Source organism: Choloepus didactylus, chromosome 6 (genome assembly GCF_015220235.1).
Source record: "Choloepus didactylus isolate mChoDid1 chromosome 6, mChoDid1.pri, whole genome shotgun sequence".
Lineage (NCBI taxonomy): Eukaryota > Metazoa > Chordata > Mammalia > Pilosa > Megalonychidae > Choloepus > Choloepus didactylus.
Genome location: NC_051312.1, coordinates 130,577,488 through 130,590,428, shown reverse-complemented (window position 1 = coordinate 130,590,428; position 12,941 = coordinate 130,577,488). Strand labels below are relative to the sequence as shown.

At 37.5% G+C, this 12,941-nt stretch overlaps 1 protein-coding gene across 1 annotated transcript; it reads right to left on the bottom strand.

Annotated features, from left to right (window-relative positions):
• Window positions 1-682: 682 nt before the first annotated feature.
• On the bottom strand, window positions 683-11,173 carry REXO2 (RNA exonuclease 2). The gene is made up of 7 exons (XM_037841513.1): window positions 10,986-11,173; window positions 9,904-9,987; window positions 6,559-6,636; window positions 5,831-5,942; window positions 4,402-4,510; window positions 3,049-3,102; window positions 683-1,122 (listed from the first exon to the last, which is right to left on the bottom strand). Exons 1-7 carry the CDS (start codon window positions 11,130-11,132, stop codon window positions 993-995), a joined length of 714 nt encoding a protein of 237 aa, XP_037697441.1. The 5' UTR covers window positions 11,133-11,173; the 3' UTR covers window positions 683-992.
• Between the last annotated feature and the right edge of the window lie 1,768 nt (window positions 11,174-12,941).

Sequence of the window (12,941 nt, the reverse complement as noted above, 5' to 3'; positions counted from 1 at the left end):
TTCTAACGTACACTCTATGGATTTCTGTATCTGTAAATAGCAGGTATTAGTATCAACTCCTAAGCTAATATACTAACCATAATTGAGTAGGAATGAAATTTTAGATAACCACAGAAGTCTTCTAGTCCAGTGGGTCTCAATGAGAGGCAGGTCACTGTGGGCCTTTCCCAATTCTGATTTTTTACCTTAAGGGGGCACATGTCAGAATGACGCAGACAAAGAAAGTGAGATGTGATGTAAAGAAAGGTGATTCTAATGCTCCCTCTAGTTGAGGACTCACCCTGGACTATGATCTAGACTGCATAAACTTAAGAGTTAAGATTCTAGCTATTCATACTCTGTAAACCTAGCACAGTGACTGCCTTGTGCACATTAACTCTTCAATAAACCTTAGTTATTACTTACAAACTCCCTGTCAGATGGCTTACCTGAATTTCTTGAATGCAGTAATGAGTAGCCTATTTCAAACAAACCCAAATCTGCTTCTCTGAATCTATCTATAGTTATTCTATTTGACTTGTAAAGCAAAACAAAACTTCATTTACTATTTAAGAAATCTGATCCATTCTTAACCACATTATGAGAATTTAAACATTAAACATGCCACTTAAAAAAAAGAAAAAGCCATCTTCTTCCATGATTATTAAACTATTAAAGAACAGATGGTACAAAAAAGCTTGCATTTCAATAGAACTAGCTTTATTATTATTATTATTATTTTAAACAAACAAACAAAAAAATGATCTAAAAGCAAATGCAGATATGTACCAAGGGATGGACATGACCTGGTACTTACAAAGGAACTGCTGTGTCATAAATGGAAACAGCATTTACAGAGAAAAACAGTATTTCAGGTACTGTCTGCTTGAGTAGTCTGGAGATGCAAGTTAACTGAAAGAAGGTGCTCTGCCAAGCAATCGGGGTGAAAAAGGAAAAAAAACCACCAGAAGTTGCTTCCAGAGAACTATGTGGTGGCAGCATGAGAACTGGCATCAACTCACAGTCTTCTCATTTTCCCCGTTTTCTATAATTTTCCTCTTCTTTTCATCTGTTTTTTTCTTAAAGATGTTATTTCGGTAAAACTGAAGTTCTTTGATGCTTTCACTAATGTCATCAAGTGCCCTGAAAGCAAACACACCACACTGAATGAAATGTTCAAAACCAAAGGAGATGGAAATAATTTTACATTATATAACTTAAGAACAACGGGTACTACCATAAATGCTACAATCTGGCATTATTAAGAAGTGGGACACTTCAGTAAAGCAAACTTCAAGTGCTTTGTTTTTTAAAAAAATTTAATAAAAAACAACTTTCTAAAACATAACAGACTACAGTTTCCTAAATTGTTCCATAAGATGGTGATATGTGCCACGGAAAACAAGGATTCCAAGGTCAAATATATTTAGGAAAAACTAGATTAAACATTTCTTTCCTAAAGTGCTTTGCAAAGCATTTAATACACTAATGGGTTCTATGAACTCCCAAGAGGAACGCATATATTCACACAGTATTTCTAAAACTTAATTGACCATAGTAGTGGAATGCTTACTAACAGCTCAGGTAAAACAGTCTGGGAAACAGTAAATAATAATACTGAGATTCTTGAACATAATTCATGTCTTGGTCATCATAATAAACATCAATTATCAGACAGTACCTAACCATAAGAGAGGATCTATTTCCTCTCTCATGATGATTTGTGCTATAATCAGTGACAGCCCACCTCCATCTAACAACCTTTTTTCTCCTCCAGCATGCTGTTTCTCATCTGTTGTGGTCTAAGAAATCAGGTGACCAAGACAATTACTTAAACAATCAGGTAACCAAATTACTTAAAGCAAATCAATAAACCCTGCATGATCAGCCAAGGACCTCTTTTAGAGAACTGCACAAACTTTAGTGCAAGTCTTTATGACAGTTATTTCTGTGATTAAGGCAACAATTTTGGTCTCTTCCCCTAACCTGAATATTTGATAAGGGGCTGGAGCTCTCAAAAATACATCCTCTGACTAAACAAAGGTACACAACCTCTCATCCACAATACTGAAATCCAAAAAAAATCTGAAAACCCAAAGTACGTTTATATAATCCATTATGAGATAAAATCTGACTGGTCTGATGTGAGACTTGTCTTTAGTTAGGCCATTTGGTGTGAATATCGGCATGTTTCCTGTAAAAATATCAATGTGTTGGATTTTGGGGGTGCTTCCTCAAATCCTGTCAGGGTTACATAAAGATAAACAATATGAGGACACTATTACCTTTCTAAAATCTGAAAAATTCTGAATAACAAAACACATCAAGTCCTAGTGTCTGAATTATTGTGCTACAGTCCATGTAAGCCCAATTAAAAAAAAAAAAAACAAAATACAATACAAGAATAGGAACTTAGTCTTTTACTGTTTGCCTAGAACTGTGTATGGCACATCACAGGCACTCAGTCAATGGACAAATCAAATGCTACCCTTATAGACTACCCTTAGAAGGCAGTTACTAAATCTCCCAAGTTTTATGTTCCTCCTAAAAAAACTACAAAATCAAAAAGAAAAGTAAAAGAATTAGTACAGGATACTTGAAACTCAAGATCTTTTAATTCTTTGTATACTTGTAAACAAGGTTGCATACATAAAAGAAAATCTGAAAAACTAATAAGTGTCAAAGTTAGGACAAATGTATTACACAACTGTACACAAAGTGCTCTTATTTTAAAATGGCTACAAGTCTATATCCTCTGTGGGAAGAACATTAACACTGCTCATTACTAGAAAGGTTACACATTGTTTCATCACAACCACAAACTAAGTTACCGAAAACTTTTAAAACTTCAATATAGACTAATGACTTTACATATCTCAGAATAGAACACTAGAATCCTGACCAGAAATTTCTGATAATCTTAGCAAAAGAAAGGTATCTTTATGCTGTTCAACCTTTATTTGTCCGCCCAAGGAAAAAGGGTGGACAAGAGACATTATTTCAAGCATTTGAGAATTTGGGAGTTATGTGTGTGTGAGATTACCAAGAGTTGGTAGCACCCAAACTTACCTGTGAGAAGCAGCCTTCTTTGGTGCAAATTCATATTCTTCTGGATACCAGCGTCTACATACAGCAGAAATGGAACTCTCAAAGGAAACTGTCTCAAATACACTGAATAATTACTTTCAAGTAATTTATTAATATTTAAAAAGGCTTTGGGGTTGTGACTATCAAATTGCTTCTTCTCCTGGGGCTCTCTCTTCCACCCTTCTCTCCTCATTCTCCATATTTTCCCTGAGCAAGCTCATGTAAGCTTATGGTATCAACCGTCATCAATGTAGAAGATCCTAAATCTGTAACTCCAGACAGTCCTCCCCTGAGTTTCTATCATGGATATCCAACTGCCTGCTGGACAGCTCCATCTAAAAACCCATTGGACACTTCTAATTCAACTTATACAAAACCACACTCATCACCTTTGACACCCCTTCCACTCCCGCCCACCAAATCTATCCCCCCTGCCCCATTCAAGCATTTAAATGTTATATCAATTCACCCTCCTTGGTACTTCCTCTCCATATCCTTTCTGAGCCCAGCTGTCTTTGACCTAGCTCATCTTCTCTCTCCAGGATGATACAAAAAGTCTTTCGTATCTCCCTAACTCTTTTCTTTCCACCTTCTAATTTATTCTCCAACTTGTCATCAGAATGATCTAATCATATCACTAAATGCTCTAAAAATTTTTCAAAGGTACCCCGTCCTATACAAGATAAAATTTAACCTCCTTTTTGGCCTCATCTCTCACCTTTTCTAAACTCATGCTTCATACTCCAGCATTAATGTACCACTTATAATTCCTTGAAAATGTTTCATTCTTATCTTTCAGCTCCCTCACACTTCCATACCTCTGCCCATTCCTTTTCCCCTCCCTTAATTCCACTCTTCCTTTAAATCTTAATTTAGAAGGTATTTCCTATCTCAAGTTCTCCTTGAACTTCCATTCCCTCCTCTCGGGCACAGTTAGGTGCTCCTTCCCTTGTGCCCTCAATATACTATAGAAATCATCATGTAGCATATTTTTGAACTATGTTCCTTACACATCTGTCAACCCACTACACTGTAAGCTACTTAAGAGGTTTTCATTTACATGTCCCCAGCAGGCAGACCAACACCAGGCACAGAAGAGTACTCAGTAAATTTTCTGGATTAATGAAATTTATATGGAAGGCTTTTGACATTGTTTTCCCCAATTCTCAACAGTCCAGAATAAACTAAAGTCCTGTCCAAGGGAGAATGGGGTGAGGAAAATATAAACCCACTTCACACCCTCAGTTCTACAGCTTTACTCAATTACCTTTCAAAAATTCTCAATTAAAACATGCTACATGAGGTAATTTAATGGATCCTAAATATAGCCCTTACCTGCACAGCTCTTTAACAGTGCTCACATCAATTATTCTATAATGAAGATGTTTCATGAACTGAGGCATGTATTTGTCAAGAAACTTCTTATCTGCATGAACTGAATTTCCTAGAAAGACACAAAGCATACTGCATCTGTGTATTTCTAGTAGAATACCAACAGGATATAAAAACTCATAAATTATATTTGAAATGGAGATGATTTTTTAAAAACTTCAATTCCTAATAGAATCTAAAAATTTCTGAATCAGTCTAAGAGCATCTGGTTAGGTACCAGGTGCAGATTGCTGAATATTTAGTCAGTCATACTTACGATGATTTTGTATAGGGCCACTCTGTGGACAAAATGATAAATCTCTATCTTCTGTATGCTTAAAATAATGCACAATCTATTTGCTACTTTTTAAGATCATACCAGATGCACACATTTTCTCCCAGTGTCAGGAAATCCACACTAAAAATTTAATTGAATCATAAGTAGATAAACCTTTATTTATATAACAATTTTTAACAAATCATATTCTCTTTTCCACATAGTTATTTATATTAAAAACACTAAATTTTAAAGGAGGATATCAGCAACATTAGCTGGAGGGGAATTTATACAATATATGTACTAGTACTTAATGCCAAAAATTTTTACAAATGTGTAAGGGGAGTGTTACCACATCAATTTACGTCTACAAATACAAAAACATATCCAAGGAACACTGACTTCCCTTGACAAGGGTGGTCCTTTCACAATCCTATTAGAACTGGCCTGGTCTCTTTAAACAGTCAATTTTACAGGGAAAAAAAGGATGGGTTATCTGTTTTAGATTAAGATACTAAAGAAACACAAGCAAATGAAACATAAATATCTCGGCTGGATCCTGGTTCAAAAACAATTATAAGACATAGAATTGGTTCAAAAACAATTATAAGAGTTAATGCAATAGATATCAGATAATATTACTGGATTATTTTTAATCATCTTAAATGTGATAATTATATTACGGTTATATAAGAGAATGTCCTTCCTTATTCTTAGAAGATGCCTGATGAAGTATTTAGGAATCAAGTCTCACAGTGTCTACAATTTAATTTCAAATATTTAACAAAATATAGTTAAGTAAAACAAACATGGCACAAGATTAACAATTACAAATCCAACTTTTCTGTATATTTTTAATTTTTCCTTTAAAAAAAAAGTGGGGAAAAATTTTATTGCATGACTGTTTTTCCCAGATCTCATGTCAGGTCACAGGGCATTTTCCCAATATTCATGTTATAAACTAAACACTAAATTTAAACACAAAAGGAAGATGTATTCCCAAATTAGGGTAAGTGGAAGACATGAATGGCTCTAGCTGGTCCTTCTGGAACCAAAGTCTCTTCAAGTACTACAATGGAAGACTATCTATAAGGTATACATGGGACTGGATTTTACCTGCAAGTGGACAGAGCCCCGGAGGAGTCTGCTGTCGTACAAAGGACAGAAATTCATACTCTGCCTGCTGCAATGTAATTGTACTCTCCTTCACTGCCTTGGTAAGACCAGACTGCAAAGAGAGAATCCCCAGGGCCCACCCCACCCCCCACCAGAAACACATGAAGTCAGTTTTCAAAGGCATCCAGAAATGAAACTTTAATTCTAAAATTGGCAAATATAACCAAAACACAGACTATTTTTAGAGCTCAAGTTCAAAGTGCAACTGCCAGCTTTGCACCAACTTTTTCTTAAAGAATCCAAACTAAATAAACTACATTCCTGATTGTTAATAGCACTTCCAAACAGTCAAAAAGGGTGGTGCTAAAACTCCAAAGATATAACCTCTGGAAGAAACGACTATTAACAGGAGAGCAACTTCCCCCCTTCTCTGAAAGTTGATGCCTAACCTTATCCAAAAGACTAACCTGAACAATTCTCAGAATCCACAATGCATTTGCAACAGATTGAATGTAGGAGAGAATAAAAGAGGCCATTCATGAAAAGATGATCTCGAGAGGTATCAGAGATGAAAAGTAAAGAAGGAAGCAGTTTCCCAGGTTTGCCAAGCAATCTTCCTCTAATCCTTTTTTAAATACCATCAAACAATGGTATAGGATTCAGATGTGGGAGCCACAAGCTTTTTACTGATCCCCAAAGCAGCAATCCTGTTATTTTGGTAATGTTACCTTCCCATGATGCTCCTTACACCAATCTGACATGCCGTCCAGCAACTCATCTGGCTGTTTTATAATCAGGTTAGGACCCTGTGGATGGGAAAGGCCAACAGTCATCAAGAATCAACAGGAATAAGCTTACTTTCTGAGGTAAAGTTCAAGCTGTTTTAAGGATTAAATATACACAATCAGAAAAATCACGAGGGCACTTTGTTACTCTAAAAGTGGTCCTCATTCCTTCCAGCACTGTTTATGATGACAAACAAACAAACAAAAAACTAAAAACCTAAAAGCCTATTAATAGAGGATACAGATCAAAGGTTAGTAAACTATGGCTCCAGCCTGTGGCAGTTGTTTTATGGCCATAAAGCGAAGAATGTTTTTTATATTTTTAAAGGGTTATAAAATAAATAAACATATAAACAAGAGAACGTGACAGAGAGTTATGTGGCACTCACAGCCTAAAATACTTACTATCTGGCCTTTTCCAGAAAAAGACTGCAGGCCCTGATTATGAATTTACTTTGAAAAGTGTCCACTTTATATTGTCAGGCAAAATAAGCAAACTGCAGAACAGTATACATATACAATTTCATTTATGCTTGTTTAAAAAAAAATGTACATATTTATACAGGAACACAAAATATCAAGAAAATACATAAACTTTGGGAATTAGGACGGGGCAAGAGAACAGGCCAAAAAAAAAATCCATGATAATTCACTATACATATATCTCGGATTAAGTTACGCTGTTTACGTTAGTATTTCTATACTAAAGCTACAAAAAAATTTTAAAGAGGTTAATTGGTGACATCAGAGAAAAACAAAAAAGTGGCCATCAAATTCTCAACTCCATTTAATAGAATATTTAACTGAGCGTGTCTACGATGGAGTCCCAGCAGTAACAGCACCCGACCTGTGGCACCAAACCAAGTCACCTCTGGCTTAGTTTCTACTTCTGTAGAGAGGGGATAATAATAATAAACTACTCCCCTTCCCTCATAATGATGTTAACCAGATGAAAGAAATTACAGCTATAAAAGATCTTAGAACCCTCTGGAAGAAAAGTACTCTATAAATTCAGGGTATTATTACTATTAAGATGGTAAAAATAGTTTATAATCACCAAAAGTGAAAAGAATGGCTAGAGTTTGACTAAACTATTTCAGACATCCTATAACTAGAATGGAGTTTTAGCCAAACAAGAAAACTGGTGATGGTAAAATGCTGGCAATCTCTGTGGGGAAGCAAAAGATCTACTCTAAAACCCTTTTTTTTTTTTTTTCCGGGGCAGGGGGGCGGGGAGGAGTGGGACCACTGAAGGGGTTGACCTTTAGGATCAGCTGGGGTATAAAAGGAAAAGAGAATTCTTTTTTTTATTAGAGAAGTGGGTTTACAGAAAAATCTTGCATCCAATAGAAGGTTATCATATACCATCCTATTATTAACACCTTGCATTGGTGCAGTACATTTGTTACAACAGATGAAAGCACATTTTCATAATTATATTATTAACAATAGTCCATGGTTTAACTTAAGATTCACTGTTTGTGTTCTACAGTTCCATGGATTTTTTATTCTAGTAACATATATACAAACTAGAATCTCTCCTTTTACCACATTCAAATATATAATTTAGTGCTGTTAATTACATTCACAATGTTGTGCTACCATCACCACCATCCATTACCAAAATAACCAATTAAACAAAAAAGCTCATTCAGTAAAAAAAAAAACTTCTAATAAACAGGAAAAAAAGGAAACTACTGTAAACTAAGGTTAAATAACTTATTCTAGATCCCACTTTGACAAACTAATCCAACTACAGAAAAAATTTCAGAGTAGGATGTTTGTTCTTTTACCAGCATAAAACATCTTCCTCACTCTTATACAAGGATAATACATATTTTCCACAGAACTGGCATTTAAGTGCCAATACCCTCTAAGCCTTTTTTTACATCCCTTTACCTCATTTGACTTAGTCCATTTACAAACCTGGCACTCATCTGCAGCTGTGTGAATACAAATCCAAACTTCCTCCAGGGTAACACGTCAATCAACTGGCCCACTAAACTGCCAGTATTTCACATTATATCAACAGTCTAAAGGAAAAACTCTTCTTCGGCCAACAGTAAGTAGGACTGGTAAAATAAAAACATTTCTCTTCACTACTGGTCTCCAGTAAGTTCCAAGTGACAGAAAAAACAACCAAAACTAAAACTCAAGACTTTACATACAGCTTTAAAAAAAGAACTAGCTGTTACAAGAAATATCAAGTCTCATGATTCTCCTTCAGCTGATGTATGAGAAGATACACCTGTAACTCCAGAACGGCTGGCAAGCCATCTGTAAATGAATTTCACCTACTCAGTAAAATAAATGCACATCTTAACTGCAGATTTCTGAAATTTATCCAGTGCCAGTAAAACATCAATCCTACTCTCTGGGAACTTATTTTAACAAGACTCCCTTTTCCACAACATCCCTATTTTGTTCCTAATTCTAGAGTTTCTTAACTCCAAATACTACTGACAATATGAAACAGAGTTATTCAAGGTCAGGGATTTCACCCCCTACTAATCACATTGTGTAACATCCTTATTAAATTGCTTCATGAGCGGCCAAAATGCAACATGTGTGTTCTAGTTGGTTTGCTTAATGTTTCAGTTAAAAGTATGCAAAAACCTTAATTGTGCCCAAATTGTCAACAAGGTTTTATGAATGTGCAGCAACAGAATTCTAAAACCTTAAAATAGATACAGAAAAATCACATTTCCTAGGGGAAAATACAGAAATTAGGCATCTAAAGTCAGGTTCAAGTTAAGGTTATGATATAAGGCTGTTAACTTTGGCATGAGTCACCAAACCTGATGGGACAAGAGACAACAGAGCACAGTGGTTAGGAGCACATCACTCACCCTGCCTGGGTTTAACTACTGTCCCCCCACCCCCGTGACTAAACACGTGGCCCTGGACCTATTACCCCACAATTCTATAGCAACCCATCCACATCCATAAAATAAGCGTTGTTGCAGTAACTACCTTATATTTATTGTGAGGATTAATAACGAATACATGTAAAGCACTTAAAACTGTGCCTAGTACATAGTTAAGTGCCCAAGAAATGACAGTGTTTATGTTTCTGTAAATTTTTAATGTGGTTTACTGAAAATCTAACTAGGCTGTGAGAGGGATTACTTTGGTTCTAATACCTACCATGACCCAGCACATTACTCTGGACCTTAATCTATATGGACCTCAGTTTTCTTATTTTTTAAATAAATAAACTGGAAAAACCGATCTTTAGAATCCTAATCAATTCTAAACATCAAGATTTTATTAAATGGCATCACCTACCTCTGCCAAAATGTTGAGATCAGAGTCAGTAATCAGACAGGCCATTTCAATAATCTGATCCTTCTCAATGTCCAATCCTGTCATCTGCAATAAAAAATAAATATATAACAAACACAAAACCACCTTTCTAACCTATTTTAGCCAAGTTTATTTAACCGGAATTCCTTCAAACATTCCGTTTATATCCTATGGTCAGGACAGAAGAGACAACAATGCCTCTTAGGCAAGTCTTCAAAGCTCTAAACATGAATAAATGATATTCAACATTTACCAAGGGCTTACTACATGCCAGGCACTGCTGTTCCACTCGGACTGAAGCAAAGTAAAACAGGGTCCCTGTGCTGGTAGCATTCAACTTTAGAAGAGTTGGATAACTAACATCACTACCGTCATGCAAAGTTACAAAGTTTTCATATTAATTATACCATACGATCTTCTCTACAATGCAAGGCAGAAACTGCTGTTATTATCCCCATTTCATACAAGAGAAAACCGAGGTTCAGGGTAGGGAGAGCCCTTGGCGTAAGTAACGGGAAACATAGTAGGATCAGAACCAGAACTGGGATCTAGCCCCAACTCAGGCACTCACTAACCCCATGACCTTAAACGAGTCGAATCCTCTCTCTGGACCGTAGTTTCCTCATTTATGGAATGAAGGGTAAGGCTGAGTCATCTCCGGAGTCCCGTGTAGCTCTAACAGCCTGTGGTCCTTTAAGACTGGGTGGGCGGAGGGCGGGGGAGGGGGAGTTGGAAGGGGTGGAGAGCCACTGTTCCCACTCCTACCTCGGTGACCCTAAGCCAAGGGGGGACCAGAGCTTTAGGGAGGCCCACATCTGGGCGGAGACAGGGGTGCCATATGGATGACGCCTCCCTTTTGAAAAGAAACCCCACCGTCCAGCACAGTTCCCAACACTCGCAGGACTCCTGTTCCCGGACTTGCCCCGCGCCGCCCACGGCCGGGCTGCGCTCACCTGCCACCCCTGAGACTCAAATCCCCGTCGCTCTTCCCCGACTGACTCGGCGACTCGGTCCCAGGGGCGAAACCTCACTCGCCTCCCCTAACCCCCTCCAACCTCACTCACCTCCAAGTCCACCCAGACCATCCGCTGGGCCATGCTCTCCCCTGCCGCCATAGCTGCGCCACCTTCGCAGACACCCCGCGCCCCGAACTGCCCGCGAATGCCACCCACACTTCGCAACAGCCTGGAGCCCAGGGAGCCGCCTAGCATCACCCGGCACCAGCCGCCACGGCCACAGCCTCTCAGCCGGCGCTGGCGCAGGCGCGATAGTCGCTAAACGTCGCAAACCCGCGGGGAGGCGCAGGAGCGAAAACCACAAGTCCCAGCATGCATCGCGCTGACTCCCTCTGAACAGACGGGCTTAGCTGCCGAATGGGATGATGGGACCTAGAGTCTCTCCTGGTGTAGCCACTGGATTCCCCACCCTCGCCACGTGTTTTTTGGATGTTCGTGGGCGTGCATGTTTTCCACAACTAACTTTATTCGCTCCTGAGAGTTTTTATTTCCTGAGTTTTGAGTAGTTGTAAGCCGCCTAGTTGAAAATGGCTCTTTTACTTCGGTTGACCGAAAAAGATCTGGTTTTTCCGTTGACCAAAAAGGATCTGTGAATTTTTTCAAATTATCTTTTTTTTCCCTTTTTTTTTTTTTCTCTCTTTTTGCTTGCCCTCCCCCAAAACACACGCAGACACTGGGTATTTTTCTCATTTACTTGGTATAGAAGGGTAGTGTGATTTGGGGGGGAGGGGCAGAAAACCAATTCCACTATCATATCCTTTAGAAATCCTTACATTAACTGGAATCTTGTTGGAGATGTCACTTAGCACGTATTACGTGTGCAATAAAAGTCAGTTCCTTTCTATCAGTGGCAAAGGATTATGTTATTTCCTATGGAGCAATGTGTTCTTTGTTTTAGTTCCTTCACCCATTTTCAGCTGTTGGGTGACGGTGGTGATGATGACTTCCTACTCTGCCCTCCCAAGTTCTCAAAGTTAAATCTTGTCGTGTAGAACGAATGTATGTAGCAAATTAAATTAAACAGATATAAAATATGTGCTGCCTGCTCCATAATCTGCTTTGGTTTTGATAAACGCATCTGCCCCACATCAGCTTTAGTTAATCCTTTCCTGGAGTAGAGGCCCTGTCAAATTTTGTGAGTCCCTTAAATCTTGGCTATTTGGTTGCAAATTGGTGTGCAGAATGCAACCTTCTTTCAAATGTTGATACTGGCCTTGAACTGTATCCTCTATATATTTTTCTAAGGGTTATATTGCCACTAATTACAGAGTTTGTGGATCATCTTATAGTTACTGGTACCTGGTTAGCTGGTTTTATGAGAGAGAAACTTTGTTGCCCAATCAGAGCTTTAAGGATACTATAATGTAGTACTGTGTTTCACCTGCTACTTCTTTGGTGTACCCAACCCAACCCCTACCAGGGCGCACAGAAACTCTTTGAAGGGTCACCAAATCCAGTGCATAGAATATACATATAAAGGCTTTCATATGAGCACAGTGCGCATATATTGTAACCACATTGCCATTGAGTCATATTGTTATGCTATAGCTTTTTATTTATTTGTGGTCTACATTATAAGAAATGATCTACATTTCTTCTTTACTTTTCCTTAGTTTTAAACTTGATTAATATAAAGTAGAATTGGTTAAAGTTTAGAAACTTTTGTCAACTCTGCTTTTTATTATCTTCCTAAAGTATTATTAACTCCTTCAAATTTTCAAAGAACACCTTTGGTTTTCAGTGTTACTACTTGAACACTAACTAGTTTTATTACAAACTACAACTTCAGTGGTGGTAGTTATATTTAAGAAGTTATATCCTGAAAAATGATGAACATAATTCAAACATAATGGGTAGTTAAAAGTGTGTGGCCATTTTTGAAACTTCAGTTTTTATTCAGATAGATTAATGTACTTTCATAATACTAATTAAAGACAAATTTTAAGCAAATGTTGTTAAAATGTTAGGAGAGTTATACTTTATTGCTTTTTGCATGTAATATAT

Coding starts and splice junctions, on each gene's coding strand:
- REXO2 (XM_037841513.1), bottom strand. CDS start 11,132: ATGCTAGGCGGCTCCCTGGGCTCCAGGCTGTTGCGAAGTGTGGGTGGC. Junction 9,988..10,985: donor TGGTCTGGGTGGACTTGGAG/GTGAGTGAGGTT, acceptor TTTTTATTGCAG/ATGACAGGATTGGACATTGA. Junction 5,943..6,558: donor GTAAGGAGCATCATGGGAAG/GTAACATTACCA, acceptor CTCTCTTTGCAG/TCTGGTCTTACCAAGGCAGT.